General features: G+C 54.6%; 1 protein-coding gene across 2 annotated transcripts in view; it reads left to right on the top strand.

The window, feature by feature from the left end:
- Elavl3 (ELAV like neuron-specific RNA binding protein 3) overlaps window positions 1–20,446 on the top strand; it is a 21,905-nt gene extending 1,459 nt beyond the window's left edge. Inside the window, exons 2-7 of one of the 2 annotated variants that reach the window (XM_005405670.1) lie at window positions 9,658–9,874; window positions 10,009–10,112; window positions 13,154–13,307; window positions 13,398–13,623; window positions 14,622–14,660; window positions 17,145–20,446. In XM_005405670.1, the coding sequence (XP_005405727.1) occupies window positions 9,658–9,874; window positions 10,009–10,112; window positions 13,154–13,307; window positions 13,398–13,623; window positions 14,622–14,660; window positions 17,145–17,496 (1,092 nt within the window). In that variant the 3' untranslated portion in view covers window positions 17,497–20,446. Of the gene's footprint in view, window positions 1–9,654; window positions 9,875–10,008; window positions 10,113–13,153; window positions 13,308–13,397; window positions 13,624–14,621; window positions 14,661–17,144 lie in introns of both variants that reach the window. The other variant, XM_005405671.1, reaches the window with a different exon arrangement.
- Window positions 20,447–20,632: the final 186 nt, after the last annotated feature.

The following is a 20,632-nucleotide window of genomic DNA, read 5'->3' as shown; positions in this document are numbered from 1 at the left end:
ATCTCCAGCCGGCAGCCCGGGCGTGTCCCGGGGGCGGGGCCGGCCGGTCCTAGCCCCACCCAGGCTCCACCCCCGCCCCTGCCGCGCGACTCCGCTCCCCGCGCCGCCGAGCGTCCTTTGTCTGGTCCCGGCGCCCGGGCCTCCCTTCTCGGTTCTTCCTGTCTCTCCATCTCTGCGTTGCGTCTCTGGACCATGTGTCTCTTCCTGGGCCCGCGATTTCGAGTGCTGGCCAGCACAGTGGGTGTGGGGACGCCCAGGGCTCCCTCTAAGTCTGGGCCTCTCCTCCTGGATCCTGGGACCCGCCCACCTGGCTCTGAGAGCGAGTCCCCTCTCCCCTGCTGTGTGACCCGGGGCCGGCTCCTTTCCCTCTCCCGGCTGTGCACCCTGTTCACCCGGGTACGGGCGCGTGGCCCCCTGACGACCCTTGGAGCCCCACGACGGCCCGACACCCCCTAGGCTGCCTCCTGTGTGCTCCTCGCGTTTGAAGAAAGGGAAGGTCGTGCACAAAGGGGAAGAGGGTGTGGTCAGAGGTCACACAAGGGCTTGAGGCTCTTGGGGGCCTGAGCGCTCCAAAGCGGGGACACTGAGGCGCTGACGTCACGGGGGTGGGGAAGGAAGCGAGGGGTGGGTTGAGACCGTGAGGACCCAGCACAGAAGGAGAGGGACCTAGACGTCGGAGGCCCAGCCGGCACCACGTGGTGGCCCGGCCTCCCGGCCAGTCAGTGCTCTACTCCATTGTGGCGGGTACCCCGGCACCTGCCAGTGTGACTGGGGCCGGGGACGCGGCCAGGGGCAGAAGGGGTGGAACGCAGGAGGGTCTGGAGCAATTGGTCTCAGGTGCGTTCACAGCAAAGCCATGTGTCAGGTATATGTAATGGGAAAGAGTGACAGGGGAGGGGACAAGGCGGGCACTGGGGTGGAGAGAGACGGAGGGGAAGAGAAGAAAAGAGAAACCAAGAGGCAGAAACTCGAAGGCCGCAGTGGAAGAGGCCAGAGGTGGCTGGAAGGTTTCCTGGCCCCTGGGCGGCGCGGCCTCTCCATCTTGGCCCTGTGCTCCGGCCTTCTGGTCTCACCGCTCCCCAGAGCTGGACCAGTCCCTTGATGCCATCACCCCAGGCCACAGACCCACTGCAGGCTGGGGCAGGGAGGGTGCGGCCTCTGCCAATCCGATCCCCATTATGGGCTCAGCCCTTGAGGGCACAGTGTGACACTGACCCCTGCTAAGCTCCAGGCAGATGGGAAGGAGAAGGGTGCTGGTGAGATGAGTGAGCCGGGTGCGGCAGGCACGTGTGTGATCCCCGTACTTCGGGAGGCCGAGTAGGAGGACTGCAGGTTCGAGCCCAGCCCGGACATTGAGGGACTTAGTGAGACCTTGACCCAAAATAGAAGGGCTGAGGATGTGGCTCAGTGGAAGGCCCTGGGTTCAATCCCCTGTACAAAAAAAAAAGAAAAAAAGGAACCAGAGTCTGACCTATCCTATGGTAATTCCATCCAAATTGGACCGGGTGGGCTTTGCAGCCAGTAACTCCATTAACTCTGGATTAGCAGTGAAGTGCTGTCCTCCTCACCTCCACCTCCTTTTGTCACCCTGAGCAATCCTTCTGTCAGACCCTCAGTTTCCCCATCTGAGAAATGGGGCAGAAAGTCTTCACCTTCCCATAGCTGCCAAGGGAAGTCTGAAGTCTTCACACATGCTCAGTGCCTAGTACTTGGTGGGGCTTCAAAAACCAGACTATGGGCACACAAGTGGTGGCTGCATGCCGCAGTCTGCTCTCTGGACCCCTGCAGCCATGACTGCCAACTATCGCAGAAATCTGCATTTACTGGGCGCCTCTGTGGCAGGCCTTCCGTGGAGGGACAGGACCAGAGAGGACACGTGACCATGGGGGTACAGCCAACCAGGAGCTGGCATGTGGTAGCACTCTGCAAACATTCACTGAGTTGCCAGGCGTGGTAGTGTGTTCCTGTCATCCCTGCACTTGGGAGGCTGGGGCAGGAGGATCTCCATGAGTTTGAGGCCAGCCTGAGCTAGATAGTGAGACCTTGTCTAGAAAAAAAAAGTAGCTTACTAAGTTGAATGAGTAGATTCCACCAACTGAGTGGGTTGTAGTCAGTGGCCAGTGGCTGGAGATGTACTGCAAGCTCAGTGGTATGGGACTTGCTTGGCATGAGCAAAGTCCTGGAAAAAAAAATCAATACCTAAGACGTGGCGGATAGTAGACCTTCAGCTTTGCTTTACTGTTACTTTTTTTTTTTTTTTTGACGAGACAGGGCCTTGCTATGTATTTCAGGCTGACCTTGAACTCACTGTAGCTGAGGCTGGCCTGGAGCTCACGGGACCCTCCTGCCTCAGTCTCCCAAGTGCAGGGATTACAGGCGTGTGCCACCATGCCCAGCTGCTGGTACTACTTGTTTTTTTGTTTGTTTGTTTGTTTTGGGTTTTTTTTTTTTCCCCCGGTACCAGGAATTGAACTCACGATCTCATGCTTGCCAGGCAAGCGCTGTGCCACTGAGCTAAATCCCCAGCCCCTGGTACTACTTGTTAAAGTCAGGATTGGTTTCAGTTGACTCACAGCTCTTACCTTTTTTAGTGTTTTGCATCTAGAGAGTGGATGCTGGGGTCAACACTCGGAGTTTAAGTTTCTGGTCCGCTGCTTGCAGCTTGGTAACTGGTGCCAGTCCTGCCTCGGCCTTTCCGAGACTCAGTTTCTCATTGTTCAGTGGAGCAAAGCGCCTCCTTGGGTTTCCAGGGTGGGGAGGGTTGCTTGGAAGTTTTCACGCGGAAAATTTTGTCCTGCAGGTGGTAAATCCAGAGCGTAGTGTTTTTGTTGGAGTTGTTCTGAGACCGTCTCGCTATGTAGCCCAAGATGACCTCGAACTCACAGTGATCCTCAGCTTCCTGAGTGCTGGGATTACAGCCATGTGCTGCATTGGCCAACTTTTAGCATAGTGTTAATGTGGAGAGACCCAGATGTAGATCTGTGACCTGTTAGTGGCCGTTTTACAGCAGGTGCTGGTGGCATACATTACTAATCAGGTTCTTTCTGAGGCTGGATGTCACATCACAGTGTCTTCCAGTCCACCCTCCCCAGGCAGCCATTCTCAGCTGATTCGAGGCTTTTACCCTTTTTTTTGGTCTTTTTGAGACAGGGTCTCGCTATGCAGTTCAGGCTGCCTTGAACTCACTTGTAGCCTGGGCTGGTCTCAGACTCACAGTGATACTCCTGCCTCAGCCTCCCAAGTGCTGGGATTACAGGCATGCGCCACCACGCCCAGCTTACTCGAGGCTTTTATCTTCTGTGGCATCATCTATGACCCAAGGCCTTGTGGATACAAGGTGAGGACTTTACCACTGAGCTACAGCCCAGCCCTGTGCCATCATTTTTCTTAGAATAAATGCAGCCAGGGCCAGGGATATAGCTCAGTGGCACAAGCGCCTGCCTGGCAAGCACAAGGTCCCAAGTTCGATTCCCAGTACCCCCCACCAAAATTAGAATAAATGCAGCCAGGTGTGGCAGTACACACCTGTCATCCCAGCACTTGGGAGGCTGAGGCAGGAGGAGCAGTACAATCCTGTCAGCCTGGGCAACATAGTGAGTTCCAGTACAGCCTGAACTACATAGTGAAATCCTGTTAATAAGTAAGTAAGTAAGTAAATAAATAAATAAATAAATAAATAAATGGCTGGGTTGTGGCACAGTGCTCACTGGGTTCGAATCCCAATACCACCAAGAAGACCAAGAAAAAAAAGACTAAATGTGAAGCAGGTGCAATAGTGGGCATCTGCAGTCCTAGCTACTGGAGAGGCTGAGGCAGGAGGATTACTTGGCCCCAGGAGCCCTCAAATTCCCCATTCATATCATCCAGTTACGCTGTGTTCGGTTTCATCTGTACAATGGAGAATGTGCGTACGGTCTTTCAAGATTGTTGGGAGAGTGAGTGAAATGACTTGAAGTACTTTGCACAGGGCCTGGCACACAACGAGTGCAGAGCACAGTTCTCAGTAGTAGGGACGGTGCTGGGACAAACCCACACATACTTCCCGGCTGTGCTCATGGCAGACATTACTAATAGATTCCAGAACATTTCCCTGCTGTCCCCACGTGTGGCTTTGTTCCCTCCCCTGGCCCCTGGGGAACCCATAATTGGGAGTTTACAGTAGACTGGAGCAGAAGCCCGGAAGCAGCAAGTGGTAATCCTCGAACCCACAGCTTGTAAATGTTGGCACGGGATCCGTCTTCACTGGCAGTGGAAGCTGCAGATACCAGTCAGCATGAGGAAGACTCCTAGGCACTGTCCTTGTTTTTGTCCACCATTTTTATATTCTTTCAGACAGTGTCTTGCTATATAGTTTAGGCTGGCCTTGAACTCAAGGCAGTCCTGCCTCAACCTCCTGAGTGCTGGAATTATAGGTATGTGCCACCACACCCAGCCAGCCCACCATTTATATGCTGTGTGATCATGGGCAGACTCTCAACCAGCTCTTAACCTCCATTTCCTCATGTGTTAAGCAGCGGGGGTGGGGAGGGGAGGGCACCTGGTCTGTTCAGGGTTATGAAGAGGAAATGAAAATATTTAGCCAGGTATGCTAGTGTATACTTGTCATTCCTGCATTCTCGGAGGCTGAGGCAAGAGGATCACAAGTCCCAGCTCAACCTGAGCAATTTAGTAAGACCCTATCTAAAAAACAAGGCTGAGGAGGTAGCTCAGTGCAAAGGCCCTGGGTCCAGCTCCCAATGCACAAGAAAAGGGGGTGGGTTGGAGAGAGAGAGAGAGACAGAAATTCTGCACATAGTGTGCTTTACACAGTGCTTGGCAGACACCCAGTAGTGTCGATATTGGGGACAGTTACGTTCCTGCGTCCTGATCAGGGATGGCTGAGATAATCTGTACCTGCTGGTTGTTTCCAGTCAATCATAGCAGTCTCTTCTGGTGAAACTGAACTTGGCTTTGGAAACCCTTAATTCATTCCTTTAAAGATCCCATCGGGGGCTGGGGATTTAGCTCAGCCGCACAGCGCCTGCCTGGCAAGCATGAGGTCGTGAGTTCGATTCCCGGTACCAGAAATAAAACAAAACGAAGATCTGATCAATCGATTTGAGGAGTTTTTATTACTTTTGTTCACTTTTTTGTTCGTTTGTTTGTTCCCCCTGGGGAATGAATCAGTGTGAGTTTTCAAGTGCAGGAAACCTGTTTGCCAACCATGCCATAGGAGACTAAGGAAATCTGGCTGCTTTACCTTTCTGTACTCATGACAGACAATACCAATCAATCCCAGCAAGTCCAATCAATGACAGACAATACCAATCAATCCCAGTACAGTTGCCTGCTGGGATCAGATATGACTTTAAGATTTTCCTGTCTGAGGCCCTTCAGATAGGCATCACCAATTGTTCTGGCTAACTTGTCCTAAGGTAAAACAGCCTAAAGAGGTTAAGGGTCATGTTCAAGGACATACAGTGAGCTGTCAGAGGTCATACCAGTCTGCGTGATTGGCATGTGCCACGATTAAGACAATGGTAGAGTGGTCTTCATGTCTAGAGAGGTCTGCATTTAAATTCTAGCCCACCACTCGTGTGCTATGTGACTTCAGCAAATCCTTCAATATCTCTGAGCTTCGTTATTCCTCATCCGTCATACCAAAATTAGCTTCTCCCTTTCAGAGTCTTTGTATGAATTAAGTAACAAACACATAGATGCAAAGAATACCAAACTAAACAGAGCAGCGTGTGGTAGCACACACCTGTAATCCCAGCATTAGGGAGGCTGAGGCGGGAGGATCACCTCAAGTCTGAAGTCGGCCTGGGCTACATAGTGAATTCAGGTCCAAGCTGAACTACATCATGAGACCCTGACTCATCAAAAACAAAAACCAAAAAAAAAAAAAACTGGAGAAAGAATACAGAGGACGGGCATGGTGACTCATGCCTGTAGTCGCAGCACTGGGAAGGCTGAGGCAGAAGGATTGCTGTAAACTTGAGGCCCGCCTTGGCTACATAGTGCATTCAAGTCCAGCCTGAACTACATAGCAGGACCCTGTCTCAAAAAACCAAAAAGAAAAAGAGAGAGAGATGGAGAATACAGTACTAAACTGGCCTGGGGTGCAGCTCAGGGATAGAGCCCGTGCTGAGCATGCCCGAGGCCCTGGATTTGATCCCCAGCACTGAAAGAAAGAGAAAACTGAACGAAGAACCCCCAGAGTCTCGGAGCACAGGTTGGGCATGTAGCTGAGTGGTGAGCGCGTAGTTAACACGTGAGCCCCGAGTTCCATCCCCAGCGCTGTAAAGGGGGGAAAACAGTAAATCAGATCAAGTGACCTGTATAAACAAGCCTGCTACAAGCAAGACCAAGCTCAATTTATCCTACAGTGGTTGGCTTCATTTTGGAAAATCAGTTAACATAATTCATGGAATTAATGTATTAAAAAACTAAAAAATCATTTCAATAGGTACATTAACATTTTGTCAGAAAATTTTTTCTTCAGAAAACGTTACAATACACGGGATGTAGCTCAGTGGTGCAGTGCCTGCATGGCAAGTAACAAGGACCTGAGTTCAATTCCCAGTAACAACAAAATTAAGATACAAGACTGTGTGTGTGTGTGTGTGTGTGTATGAGGACTGAGTCCAGGGCTTCATCCATAATAGGCAAGCACTCCAACACTGCCTTAAAATATTCTTGCCAGGCGTGGCAGTGCATACCTGTAATCCTAGCACTTTGGAGGCTGAGGCAGGAGGATTGCTGCAAATTCCAGCCCAGCCTAGACTACTTACTTAAAGGCCAGCGTGTCTCTGTAACAGCCAAAAAACAAAAACCTCTTAATTTGATAAAGGCCGTCTATTTTTTAAAAACCTGTAACAAAGATCATTTTAGCTGTGAAATATTTAAAGCATTTCATTTTCTTTTTTTGTTTGTTTGTTTTTTTTCTGGCACCGGAAATCGAACTCATGACCTTGCGCTCGCCAGGCAGGCGCTGTGCCACTGAGCAAAATCCCCAGTCCAAGCATTTCATTTTCTTCTTACATTTTTTAGATTATTTAACTTGTCTTTTATTTACTTGTTTTTTTGAGACAGGGTCTCACTATGCAGTTCAGGCTGGCTTTGGGCTCACTTTGTACCCCAGGCTGGTCTCAAACTCACAACTATCTTCATGCCTCAGCCTCTGAGTGCTGGGATTCAGATGTGCACCACCATACCTGGCTTAATTACTTTTTATTTGCCTTCTTCCCTCTTTTTTTTAAAGGTAAAATAAAATTTTAATTTTTTTCTTAACTAATTCCACAGCTAACAGTTTCTCTTCACTGTGAGCAAATCTTATGGGTAGGTGAGATAAATGGCAGCAGTGTATAAAGATGAGAGAGAGGAGTTAGGCCGGGTGTGATCCCAGCACTAGGGAGGCTGAGGCAGGAGGATCGAAGTGAGTTCGAGACCAGCCTGGGCTACAAATGGAGCTCAAGGCTAGCCTGAAATGCATAGTGAGACCCTGTCTCAAAAAGACAAAAAAAAAAAAAGTTAGGAGCACTTTTTAGAAAGTACTTTCAGTACTCAAGAAATGATACAGTGTTGTTTGCAAGAGGCCTTGAAGCCAGGTGTGATGCACCCCTGTCATCCCAGCAGTTGGGAAGCTGAGGCAGGAGGATTGCTGAGTTGGAGGCCAGCCTGGGCTACATAGTGAGACCAGTTTGTGGAGGTTTCAGTCCATACTGGCTGGCTGCAAAGCAGAGTGGCACATGGCAGAGGGCAACAGTTCATGGCAGTGGAAAACAGCCAAAGCATCAAGAGCAAAAAGGGAGGAGCTGCCTTTTTTCTCTTTTTAAAAGCATTTTCTTTAACATCAGGAATGTGGAAGCCACTATCACACTGTAGCCCCTGCAATAAGATAAGAAAAACAAGTAATAGGTATGGACAAAAGATGAAACAACCGTCATTGCTTGCAGGTATCTTATACTCAAAAACCACAAAAACCAGGCGAGCGTGGTGGCACACACCTGTGGTCCCAGCACTTAGGAGGCTGAGACAGGAGAATCTACACAAGTTCAAGGCCAGCCTGGGCTGCATAGTGAGATCAAGGTCAGCCTGAACTAGATAGTGAAGCCCTATCTCAAAAATCTCAAAAAATAAATTAGCTCAAGGAAAGAATATAGAAGTAAATATCTAATAGAAAAATTTATGCAGAAAGTAACAGTAACAGTTTGGAATTGGAATTACCTCTGGTGGGAGGAGGGGAATAAACATGATAGGTGGGGGCATAAGGACCCTTCAAAATGACTAAAATTATTAAATTTCTTATTCTGAAGATTAAGTTGTTCAATTCTGAAAAATCACAGATTGATTTTAGGCATCTGTTTGGTTTGTTTTTATTTATTTTGGTTTTGGGTTTTGTTTTGTTTTGTTTTGTTGGTCTTTTTGAGATAGGGTCTCACTATGCAGTTAAGCTGGCCTTGAGCTCACTTTGTAGCCCAGGCTGGTCTCAGACTTGCACCAATCCTCCTGCCTCAGCTTCTCGAGTGTTACGATTACAGGTGTGCACCACCACTTCCGGCTACTTGGTTTTGGTTTTTGAGACAGAGTCTTACTATGTAGTCTAGCGTGGCCTCGAATTCATAGCAATCCTCCTGCCTCAGCCTCCTGAGTGATGGAATCATAGGCATGCACTATCATGCCTGGCTATCTGCTTGGATATGTGGTATATTTGCCTGTTTTCTAAAGTTTTAACAAAACACCGGAGTCTAGATAGTTATAAAAAGGTTTATTTAGCTCAGGAGGCTGAGGCAGGAGGGTCACTGTGATTTTGAAACCAGCTTGGGCTACACAGTGAGTACAAGGCCAGCAAACTCAGTTTTGGAAGCAGAAAGTCGAAGATCAAGCACCTGTGTTTGGCCTCTGATAAGGGCTCTGTTGGATCAGTCACAATCTGATAGAAAAGCAGAAAGAAATAACTGGGTGCCAAAGAGGACGTAGGCATAGGGTGGCCCTGCTTTATAAAACCTGCTCTCAAGACCTAACCAGGGTCCCTTAAGAGCAGCACTAATCCCTTCCAAGGGCGATGCCCCCAATGACCTAATTACCTTCCACACCCTGCCTCATAAGGTGCCACCCTCCCTCCCGTGAGGATTAAGCTGCTATCCCATGACCCTTTGGGGGACTTGGAACCTTACTCAACCCACAGCGAATGATACTTACAGATGGGATTTCTGCCTGTCAGATCATTTCCGGAGGGCTGTTTTGTCTTGCTTTGCTTTGCCTCCCCAATGCCTTTGCTGATAAGCAGAAGGGATTAAGAGGAAAACATGCCTGCCGGGTGTGATGGTGCACACCTGTCCTGGCTGTGAATTCAAGGCCAGCCTGAACTGCATAGCAAGACCCCATCTCAGAAAAATAAATACATCCCCAGCACTCACGAGGCTGAGGCAGGATAGATGCGAGCCCGAGGCCAGCCTGGGCTACAAAGTGAACCCAAGCCCTGTCTAAACTAAGCAGTGAGACCTTGTCTCAAAAAGACGGAAACAGAAACAAAAAAGGAAACGTAGAAATAGATGATGCGGGGCCCCTTGTCTGGGTCAGGCCCGCGTGGGACGCGGCTGCTCCCTGGCGCCGCCTCCCCCGCCCGCGTGCGGGACTGGGCGGTGAGCGGGCGCAACCTGTTGTCTCCAGCAGATACTGGGGGCCATGGAGTCTCAGGTGGGGGGGGGCCCGGCCGGCCCGGCCCTGCCCAACGGGCCACTCCTGGGCACCAACGGAGCCACTGACGACAGCAAGACCAACCTCATCGTCAACTACCTGCCCCAGAACATGACCCAGGACGAGTTCAAGAGTCTGTTCGGCAGTATCGGCGACATCGAGTCCTGCAAGCTGGTTCGGGACAAGATCACAGGTGCGGCGCGCGGGGCGGGGCGGGGCGCGGGCGGAGGGGAGGGCAGGTGCGGGGGCTGCACCTGCGGGCCCGGTTTGTAAGGGCGCTTGGCACCCCAGGCCGGGCACCGAATCACGTCCCGATCTCGCACCCAGGCCAGAGCCTCGGCTACGGATTTGTGAACTATTCTGACCCCAACGACGCAGACAAAGCCATAAACACCCTCAACGGCCTCAAACTGCAGACCAAGACCATCAAGGTGCGTGCCGCCTTCCCCCACCACCGCCCTGGCGCTCGCGCCTCCCGCCGGGGGGTCCCAGGCCCCCCTCACAGCCTCGGGGCTGCTTCGCCTGGCGCTGGGGTGCGGGGAGGCAGTCGCTGTGTTTCTCCAAACCTCAGTTTCCTGGCCTGTTCATGGGGAGCGTGGGAGCCCCACGGTCTCCGGAAGCTTGTGGAGTCAGCCAGGCCCCAGAGGTAGACAGAGGGAGTGTCCAGGGTCCCTGGGGCCACCCCTGCCTGCCTTTGTCCTGGCCGTGGAGGTGGGGGCCCGTCTGCCATCTGGAGCCCCATTAGGGTGTGGGATGTCGGGTGGGGGCGGCCCCTCCCCCCTTTGTGCAGCGCCCCTCCCCCACAGCTCCCCTCCCAGCAGCTGCAGCGGGGACCCTGTGAGCGGATCCCTTGGGGGGATCACCATGGAAACGCCCTCTCCGGGTCCGCCTGGGGGTGTGTGGACTCCACCCCACAAATCTGCTTCTGGACCCTGAGGGAGGCTGGGCGGGGGGTGCCCATCTGGCCCCCTGTTTGCCGTGGGGACTGGGGTATAGGAATCTCTTCCTGTCCTTGACTTGGGTGTGCCCTGGAGAAACGAGGTTGTGACCTCCTGGCCCCCCTGCGGCCAGCTGGACTGAGAAGTCCCCAGCCTGTGAGGGCGGACACTAGTGACTAAATATAAGCACACGCTCGTGTGTGTGTGTGTGTGACGCCCCTGGCTGGGAGACGCAGTGTTTCGGGACATGGTTGTATAACACGGAGTCTACGCAAGTGGCTTCTGTCATGTGGCTCTGCTTGTGTGACGCGTGTCCCTGAGGGTCTGGAGAGGCTGGTATTTAAGGCACAGGTGCTTTTTTTTTTTTTTTCCCCGGTACCGGAAATCGAACTCACAACCTTGCCCTTGCCAGGCCGGCGCTGTGCCGCTGAGCTAAATCCCCAGCCCCTAAGGCACAGGCGCTTTCTGACAGAAACACTCTGGCTGTGACCAGGTGGGGCACTGTGGGTGTGTCTGGCTATGACAGAGTGTGTGTGTGACCAGGTGACATTGTATGGGTGTGTGTTTCTGTGCCCCGGGTGCTCTGCAGTGGGTGACAGGTGTGTTCTTCGATTCTGACTGTAACTCTCGTGAAGATATTTTTCTTTTCCTTTTTTTCTTTCTTTGGTACTGGGAATTGAGCTCAGGACCTTACGCTTGCCAGACAGGTGCTTGTGCCGCTGAGCTATATCCCTGGCCCCTGACTGTAACTCTCAAGACCCTTATGTTGCTGGGCGTGGTGACCCATGCCTATAATTCCAGCACTTGGGAGGCTGAGGCAGGAGGATCGTTGAGAGTTCGAGACCAGTCGGGGCTACAAAAGGAGCTCAAAGAAAAAGACAGAACAAGCCTCATGTCGCAGGGAACCAAGCGGTGGCCTTGTGACACCCTCTTGCCAGCTTCCCCAGCGTGACCGTGCTGTGAGGTAGCACCCAGTGTACTCGTATGGGTCCCCGAGGCTGTGTCACAGGGTTGGGCTCCACTGAGTCACGTGCCTGTGTTGGGTGACATTCTGGTGTAGGAAGAATTTGCCGGTGCTGCCAGCAGGGAGCCCCCATGGTAGAGAGATGGGAAAGGCCTGTAAAGACCTACCGTGTGCTTTAGGGGATCCCGGACCCCAAACTCCATGTCTGTGCTCAGGGCCCCTGCTCCATCTCCAAATCTGATCCACCCAGCCAACCCCCTAGGCACAGTTGCTCTCTCTCGTTTTCTCCTAATCTCAGGTACTTGGGAGGCAGAGGTAGGAGGGTTGCAGGTTTAAGGTCAAGCGGGCAATTTAGGGAGACTGTTTCAAAATAGAAAGGGCTGGGGATAAAGCTCCGCGTGAAGCCCCGAGGTTCAACCCCCAGGAAGGCAGAAGCAAAACCAAGGAAAATAAAACAGCAGCTGCTGAGTCTGTTTTTTTCTGGAGGACCCCAGGTGTGCAGTTGCTTTAATCTGAGGCCACCCCCACCCCGCCCCAAGCACCCCCACCCCAGTTCACCTCCACTCCGTTTATTTATTTTGTTTTTTTTCTTAATTAGTTATTTCCGATGAAATACTACACCCTGGCAACTCGCAGCCCAGAACAAACACAGACCCTGGGCAACAACAACCTTCAGCTATCCGGAGGTTAATTGAGAAGAAAGAAAAAGTAATGTCGGTAGAAATAAGGGGGCAGGGAGCTCGCCCTGCCCGCCCCCCACAGGTCACCCCGTTAGCATTTGGGGGCGGAGCTTCAGGCCGGTCTCCCGGACATAGGCTGGGACACAATGCGAGGGGTCACACAATGCCGGCTGTTTTGTAAATGGACTTTTCTTTCGCCACTCCACAATGCGCACCACTGTTTGGGGAATCAATGTACGCGACCAGCGCTTTCTCAACAGCTGCAGCATTTCAGGGTTGGGCTGGACCCCGCGGGCAGCGGCTCGAATCGAATGATGGCGCTGAAACGTGTAAATTCACAAGGGCAAGATGTGCTTTGAGAAAGAGAAACTGAGGTGGGCATGGGGCGCGGGGAGAGGACGAGATCAGGGTGGAGCGTGCAGGGCATCGTGAGCTCCAGGAAGGATTTTAATGCCAAGGAAGGTGGGAGCTGCAGAAGGTTCTATGCAGAGGCAGTGACTGGTCCCAGTGTTCACAGGCGCCCTCTGGCTGCTGTGGGCGGCAACCGAGTGAGCGTAGAAGCCCGGTGGTCTGTGGTGGTGGCTGGGATGGTGAAGCCGGCAGGGTTTATGGTGGCTGAAGAGCGGCCCTGAAGGACAGGGAAGTGTTGGGGACACTCAAGGCTGGGGACCAACGGACAGAGCCACCATTGCTTTTAGGGTTGGGGTTAGGGTTAGGACCCCTTGACCTGGACCCACAGCTGCGTCCCCCACCCCACCCATGCTCCCTTCTGTTCCATCGTGGGACCACTAAAAGAGATTGTTGTTGGGTGTGGGGGTGCACACCTGTAATCCCACCTACTCAGGAGGCTGAGGCAGGATGATCTCGAGTGTGAACCCACCTTCCCCCAGGTGTCCTACGCCAGGCCCAGCTCTGCATCCATCCGGGACGCTAACCTGTATGTCAGCGGGCTCCCCAAGACCATGAGCCAGAAGGAGATGGAGCAGCTCTTCTCCCAGTACGGGCGAATCATCACCTCGCGCATCCTGGTGGACCAGGTCACAGGTCTGCAGCGGGGAGAGGCGGCCGGGGGCGGGGGGCGGGCGCACGCGGTCCAGGTCCAGGTGTCCTCACGCCCGTGCTCTCGCCTGGCAGGTGTGTCTCGGGGCGTGGGCTTCATTCGCTTTGACAAGAGGATCGAGGCCGAGGAGGCCATCAAAGGACTGAACGGGCAGAAGCCGCTGGGCGCGACCGAGCCCATCACGGTCAAGTTCGCCAACAACCCGAGTCAGAAGACAGGACAGGCGCTGCTCACCCACCTCTACCAGTCCTCGGCCCGGCGCTACGCAGGCCCCCTGCACCACCAGACGCAGCGCTTCCGGTGAGCTGTCTGCGCCCCGGGACCCCAGGCTCACAGCTCATCTCCTGCAGAGACGGGGGCCCCACACACTGGGGCTGCTGAGGCACGGAAAGGCCGAGGCCTGGTTGTGGGGTACTGAGACCCCGCCCTAGTATACAGGCGGTGCTCATAGCATACAGTGTGTGCTGGCCAGGACTGCGGGCTTGTGAAAGGGGCACTGGGAATGGAAAACCAGGGTTTTGCGCTGAGCTACATTTCTAGCCCCCTTTTTTATTTTTTACTTTGATAGAGGATCTTGCTAAGTGACTGAGTTACCCACCTTGGTGGTGGACTTGTGACCTTCCTGCCTCAGCCTCCCAGAGTGCTGGGAGGACAGGTGCGCACCACTCTTCCTGGCCCAGTTGGCATTATTAGTGTTAGGGTGGTGTTGAAATTTGGCTGAGGTCCTAGTCTCTTCCCGTGTGTTGGTGCGTGGCGTCTGGACCTCAACCTGCTGCTGATCTGTAACAAACACACCGAACACCTCCTGAGCACTTGCTGCGTGCCGGGCATATTTATTTATTCTGTACAGCGACCCCGTGGGAACGGGGTTTATCTCGTCCCCCGTTTATGGAGGGTGAACCTCAGTAAAGTGCAGAGGGATGTCAGGCTTAATCAGCACCCAGGGCCCCAAGTAGAAGTTTCCAGCCGCTTCCAGTCCGGGGGAAAGCGGAGGTCCCTCGCGGGCCCCTGGGTGGCTGAGAAGAGTTACCCACGCACTAGTGCTCTGGGTCAGTGGCTGTGGCTGTCACTGTCCCCTTTGTTAGGGCAGATCCTAACTCAAGACGCCAGCCCAGGCCCCTCCCCTGCCGGCCACCGGGGAGGGGAGGACGGGGATGCTGAGGGGCGGGGACCGAGGGATGGCGGTCCGTGCCAGGCGGCGTCCAGCGGGACGGGCGGGGGTGGGGCAGTGCTGCCGGGTGGGGGCAGGGAGCCAGGGCTCCGCCGTCACAGTGGTGACACCGCTTCTGCCTCCCCAGGCTGGACAACCTGCTCAACATGGCCTACGGAGTCAAGAGGTAACAGTGCCCCCCGCCCCAGCTGCCCCTCCTCAGACCCTCGCCCGCCCCACCCTCCCCGCCTCTGTCCAGGGGCCGCGAGGCCCCCGCCTGGTTTCCAGCAGGCGGACCCAGCCTGGGCGCCGGCTCGGAGCTCGCAGGTGTCCGAAAGGGCCCCCGTGAGGTGTGGGCTCCTGGCCACTTCTGAAAGGCAGTCGGCTTGGCCCAGGACACAGCTGTCCATGCCCGGTGCCTCCCACGTTAACTCTCTGGGACCCGCCAGCCACTCTGAATCGTGTTTGTCAAAGGTCACAGGACGACTTTCTTCTGCCCCAGAGTCAAGGTGGATTGCGCCGTGCCCCTCGACACTGTGTCCCTGATCTGGCGACAGTCCTCATGTTCGTTTGGTTGGCTGGTTTTTCGAGATAGTTCTTAGCTACATAGCTGATCCTCCTGCCTCAGCCTCTCGAGTGCTGGGGTGATAGGCTTGTGCCACCCCGCCCAGCTGACGATCCGTGTTCATTGCGTCAAGAGCTGTTGAGGGCGGGTATGAAAAGCAGGCGCTGGGCTTGGGGCCGGGGTGAACCTGGCCCAACTTGGTGGAGAGGGAGCGAGGCCAAGCTCTGCGCGAAGCGCTCAGGAAGGCAGCCGCTCCGAGGGTTCTTGCGGCTGCTGTTCCGGGCCTCGGTCCTGTGGGGGAAGAGAGGAATGAGCGGGCACCGGCGCTGTGCAGGGGGCAGAGTAAGGGGTGGTGGGGACCCGCAAAGGCCCCGACCTCCTGGGGTGACCTTGGGACTGAGGCCGAGAAGAGCCGCAGCTTCGGTTCCTGGCCGAAGGACCAGCCTGTGTGAAGGACAAGGGCAGCAGCGGGCAGTCAGCCCAGTGTGCTCGGTCGAGTGGTGCAAACCCTCCCGGTCCCCCTCCAGGCTGAGTGGTTTAGTCCTGAGGGTTAGAGACCAGTGAGGAAGCGGAGTAGAGTGAGTTCTGTCCTTTCATTAATTCATTCAACAAACATCCCCCAAGACCCTAGCAGGTAGTATTCTGGGGCAGGAAGATGCCAGGGAAGGGGGAAGATAATAAATACAGTGATTCCCTGCCTCATCTGCTGGGGATACGTTCCAAGACACACCCCTGAAATCAAGACTGACACCCAACCCTTAATATCTTACGATTTGTATACATGTGTTACTGATCACAGAATTCAGTGAACGTTTAAGTTGAGAAAGAATTTACCATGGTAAAAGACACGTTGCCATGAGCCCTCTCAACCCCCACACAGGCTTTGAGCACACTTATCCCATCATTCTTGCCACTTTCCGTAGCAGCTCTGGAGGGGTTCTTTCCCAAGTGTCTTTAAGAGCTTCGATCAGAAACACGGGGACTGTTGCCGCTGAGCGCAGCTCCGAAAAACATGCCCATGTGTCCTCATCCATTCATTCCCCAGATCTGGCTCTTCCCCAAAGTCAAAGTGACCTTGAAAGGGCAATGTTTTGATTGTTTCGGGGTTTTTTTGTCTTTTGAGACAGGGTCTCGCTCTGCAGTTCAGGCTGGCCTTGAGCTCACTTTGTAGCCCAGGCTGGTCTCGAACTCGCAACGGTTCTCCTGCCTCAGCCTCCCGAGTGCTGGGATTACAGGCCTGCACCACGATGCCCGGCCTGAAAGGGCAGTGTTTCGAGTCAGTTCAGGACATGAAGGGAGCCACAAAGATGCAACTAAAGACACTCACAAAAGGGGAAGGACAGAGCCGCTCCAGAAGTGGCAGGAGTGACGTGGGACAAGTGTCGGGAGTGCGGGGAAGGCCTGCCACAGGGGTCCCTGGCAGGGTGCCTTTCGCTGTGATAAGCTTTGCACTTTGGAGCGGCCTTGCTGTGTGGTCCAGGCGGCCTCAGCAGAGTTAGCCCAACTTTCCTTCCTTCTTCTTTCTTTTTGCCTTTCTCTTTTTTCTTCCTCTGCTCTCTTTCTCCCTTTCCTCCCTCCCTCCTTCCTTCCCCGTGTCCGGCGGCTGGAGCACATGCTCCCCCGCGGAGCTGCTGCCGCGGCCCCGTGCTTCCTCCCGCTCTGCCCAGTCCCGGGGCTGGCACCTCGCCCCCGCCATGGGCCCCGTGCCCTCAGCACGCAGTTTGCCTTTTCCTAAAGTTGGAGACACTCGCCTGGGCGCTCCTGTGCCACGGCTAAAGAATGGTTTCCTTCTAGGATGTTCTGTGCACCGTGTTCACACCGAGGTTGAGCTCAGAAAGCAACTCTTGGGAGGAGAGGGGGGCGCGGCGCGTGATTTGAGGAGGAGAAGCCGGGAGGGGCAGAGGTCGCAGGGTTGGGCCGGAGGGCGCTGAGGACAGGGTCAGGCGGGTGCGGCTCACGTTCGGGGGGCTCAGAGGTCGGGACGGGGCTGCGGGCGTCTCGGGAGGGCCCTCCGAGCAGGCGCGGCAGGGTCTTGACTGCGCTGGGGTTCCGGGGGTCGGAGGCATGCCGGGGGTCAGGGCAGAGCCCGCGTGACCCCCAAAGTAGTCCCCTGTCGCTCATCGCCAGGTTCTCTCCCATCGCCATCGACGGCATGAGCGGCCTGGCCGGCGTGGGGCTGTCGGGGGGCGCGGCGGGCGCCGGCTGGTGCATCTTCGTGTACAACCTGTCGCCCGAGGCGGACGAGAGCGTGCTGTGGCAGCTGTTCGGCCCCTTCGGCGCGGTCACCAACGTCAAGGTCATCCGCGACTTCACCACCAACAAGTGCAAGGGCTTCGGCTTCGTCACCATGACCAACTACGACGAGGCGGCCATGGCCATCGCCAGCCTCAACGGCTACCGCCTGGGCGAGCGCGTGCTGCAGGTGTCCTTCAAGACCAGCAAACAGCACAAGGCCTGAGCTGCCCCCTCCCCGCCACCCCTCCCCGGGCAGCAGAGAGAGAGAGAAAGAGAGAGAGAAGGGGCCGGAGAGAGACAGCCCAGGCAGGCGGACCCCACCCCTGCCCGGCGGTGCCCGTCCTTCCTCCCCGCCCCCGCCCACCCCCAGCTGGGCTGGTCACTCTCTCGTCTTGGTTTGGTTCATGGTGAAGGTTTTTGTTCCTTTTTTTCGGCTAAAAAGAAAGCAGAGACGAGCCCCCACCCCACCTTTCACCACCCTCCACGGGATGGCTTGGGGGACCCCGGGGGGCCCTCCCAGCCCAGGCCTCCCCGACATCTTAGGTGGGACTGGAGAGGGGGAAGGGAACAGGTTTAAAAATCCCCAAAATAAAAAAGCGAGCCGTGAAGAGGGGTGTGGGCATCCCTGGCTCCCAGAACCCCTGGGAGGAGGCGAGGGAGCAGGGGGAGGGGAGGGGCCGGAAGCAGAAACAAAATGGAGAAAAAAGGGGGGTGGGAGGGGAAGAAAAACTCTATTTTTGTAAAAAGGGAAAAAGACCTCGTGGAGAATTTTTACTGGGGATTCTTGAACTTGAAAAAAAAAATCACAAAAAAAGACAAAAAAAAAAAAAACAAAGAAACTATTTTGGCAGGTTATGTTTACCAACTGGGGCACGGGCAGGGCTGAGGGGCTGGGGGTCCACAGGGCCACACACACGCGCACACACCACGGGGACAGAGACACAGACACGCACAGACACACTTAGGGTCACGTTCAGGAACTCCTGGCCAAACCCAGACCCGTGGCAGGGTGTACCCAAAGGACACACAGGCCCGGGGCTGCCCCGATGTGGACACAGCCGGAGGCGGCCGTGCACACTTGCAGGTGTGCAGCCTCGGATATCTCGTGTCCACGCGGGTGCAGGCTGTCGCACGGCAGATCCGGATGTGCAAAGCAAAGCAGGACACCCGGTCACACCCACAGACAGCACGGACAGGGACACACACATGCTCAGCATCCTGAGGTCTGCAGGCTGGCCGGGCCCCTCCTCCCCGGGGGTTCCCTCGGGTCCCACCCGCCCCAAGCCCTTTCCTGGACCGTCGGGGGTCTCCCTGCTGCCCACCAACGCAGGCATGCAACACGGCGTCCATGCACCCAGACACAGATACCTCGGTCCGCTTTGGCCCCGCCCCACAACACTTGAGGCCAAAGGACTCCCTGTCCCCTGAGCCTCCTCCCGCGAGGGCCGGGCCTCCCCGGCAGCAAGCACCTAGCAGCCCCCCTCAGGCCCAGGGTGGACAGGCCCTACACCCTTTCCCGTCCACTTTGTCACCCCCTTTTGGTTTGTTAGGTTTGTTTTTTTTTATTTATGTCTCCAGGTTGAGGAGGGCGGTGGTCACAGCTCTCGTGCGGAGCCCAGCCCTGGCTTCTGTCTGGATTTTGTCCCCACCCCCCACACACCTTGTCTCTCCCTGTTCACTGTTTTTTAAAAAAAATTCCGACAGAAGCCAAAGGCCGGAGCTCCTGGGAGCCCTGGAAGCCCCTCACCCCCTCAGCGGGCCCAGTCAGAAGGGAGAATCGCGAAGCCCCATCTTAGTTCAGTGGCCTCCTGTCCTTCCGTCCAGCGTCCGGCCACGGCCCCGATTTGAACGTCCAACTCTCTCTCCCCACCCCTCCCGTGTTGTTATTAAACGTCTGTGGAGCTTCTGCTGCAAGGAACAAAGAAAAAAAAAAAGCAACAAAAAAAAGAGAAAAACACAAACAGAAGAGGAAGGGAAAAAAAAAAGCAACAAAAAAAGAAGAGGAAAAAAAACACACAGAGAAGAGATTTAAAAAAAGAAAAAAAAGACATAAACTGGCACCAGTTAACTTTCTTGTACTTTTTTGCTGAATTTAGCTTCTTGTAGTTTTAACTTATTGCTATGTTAACTATTTATTATCCCTGTTGACCTGTAAGGACCTTTGTGTATATTTCTGTTCTTTCATCCGGTTTGCAAGTTAAAGGAACTCCGATGTTCTTTGTTTCTTTAAGTTTTGCTGAGACGTGGTTATGCCTAATTTATTTATAAAAGGGGAAGTGGAATCGTTAAAGTAATAATAATTATTAATAACAGTAACGGCAGCCAAGCGGCGGCGGGGGAGCGGGAGTTCTGCAGGGCTGCCGCCCCCGCCCGGGCCGGCCACATCCGGGGATGTCAAGGGGGTTCATTTTGCTCTTGTCTTGAGAATTTTTTCAGTCCTACTTAGCTGGTGAAACCCTAGCTTGTTCATGATACATGAATCTATTTATTCTTGTGGTTTTAAGTCCACTCTCCTCTCCCCACCCTCCCAGCAGGGCAGGGACCCCCGGTTCCCCCAGCGGGTCCACCCTCTTCCCCTGCTGCCTCTGGGGCTTTCTCCCCGACGCCCTCCGCATAGAGCAATAAGGGCTGGGTTCGCCCCCCGCCCGGGGGGTCCAGGCTCTGGAGAGGGGACACCTCCGCACCCCCCCACACCGAGGCCTAGGCTTCTGCCACCCCGACACTGGGAGGGGACCTCTTTTTCTAAAGCAGAGCTCAGCCCAGCCAGGCCCCTTCCCTGGAGGCCGACCCCTCCCCCCAGGGGCCAGGCCAAGGGCTCCCTGGGAGGGGACCCCGGGCTTCCACCTCCTGGGGGTCGGGGGGCAGGGCCAGCAGGGAGGGGGCTCAGCCCCTCCAACCCTCCCTTCATCCTGTAATTTATTCAGAAGGTTTCAAATCACGACAGAGTCCATGTTGGAGGTGATAAAGAACTGTTAAAAAAAAAAAAAAAGACAAAAAAAAAGAAAAAAAAAACAGAAAAGAACAAAAAAACCAACCCAACGGAGAACACTTTGCGTTGCGTTTAGACTATTTATTACCAGGATTCCTGGCCTGGCCGCGGTAACAGACTTTTACATGGAATTGTTTAATTATTTGTACTTTTCATGCCAGAAAATAAAAGTTCAGAATCTTAAGGTCTTGGGTGGTATGTGCTGGGGGCGTGCAGGGAGGGCTGCGGGTGGGTCTTGCCACGTGGCTGAGCTCAGGCAGCTGGGTCTTCCTGGGTCTAGGTCTTTTTTTGAGACAGGGTCTCACTATGTAGTTCAGGCTGGCTTCGAATTTGTGATCCTCCTGCCTCAGCCTCCTCAGTGCTGGGACCA

The sequence above is a fragment of the Chinchilla lanigera genome, unplaced genomic scaffold, assembly GCF_000276665.1.
Source record: "Chinchilla lanigera isolate Chin_1 unplaced genomic scaffold, ChiLan1.0 scaffold00094, whole genome shotgun sequence".
NCBI classification, from domain to species: Eukaryota; Metazoa; Chordata; class Mammalia; order Rodentia; family Chinchillidae; genus Chinchilla; species Chinchilla lanigera.
The sequence above is the reverse complement of the archived record's forward strand: the minus strand, read 5'-3'. Positions and strand labels throughout refer to the sequence as shown.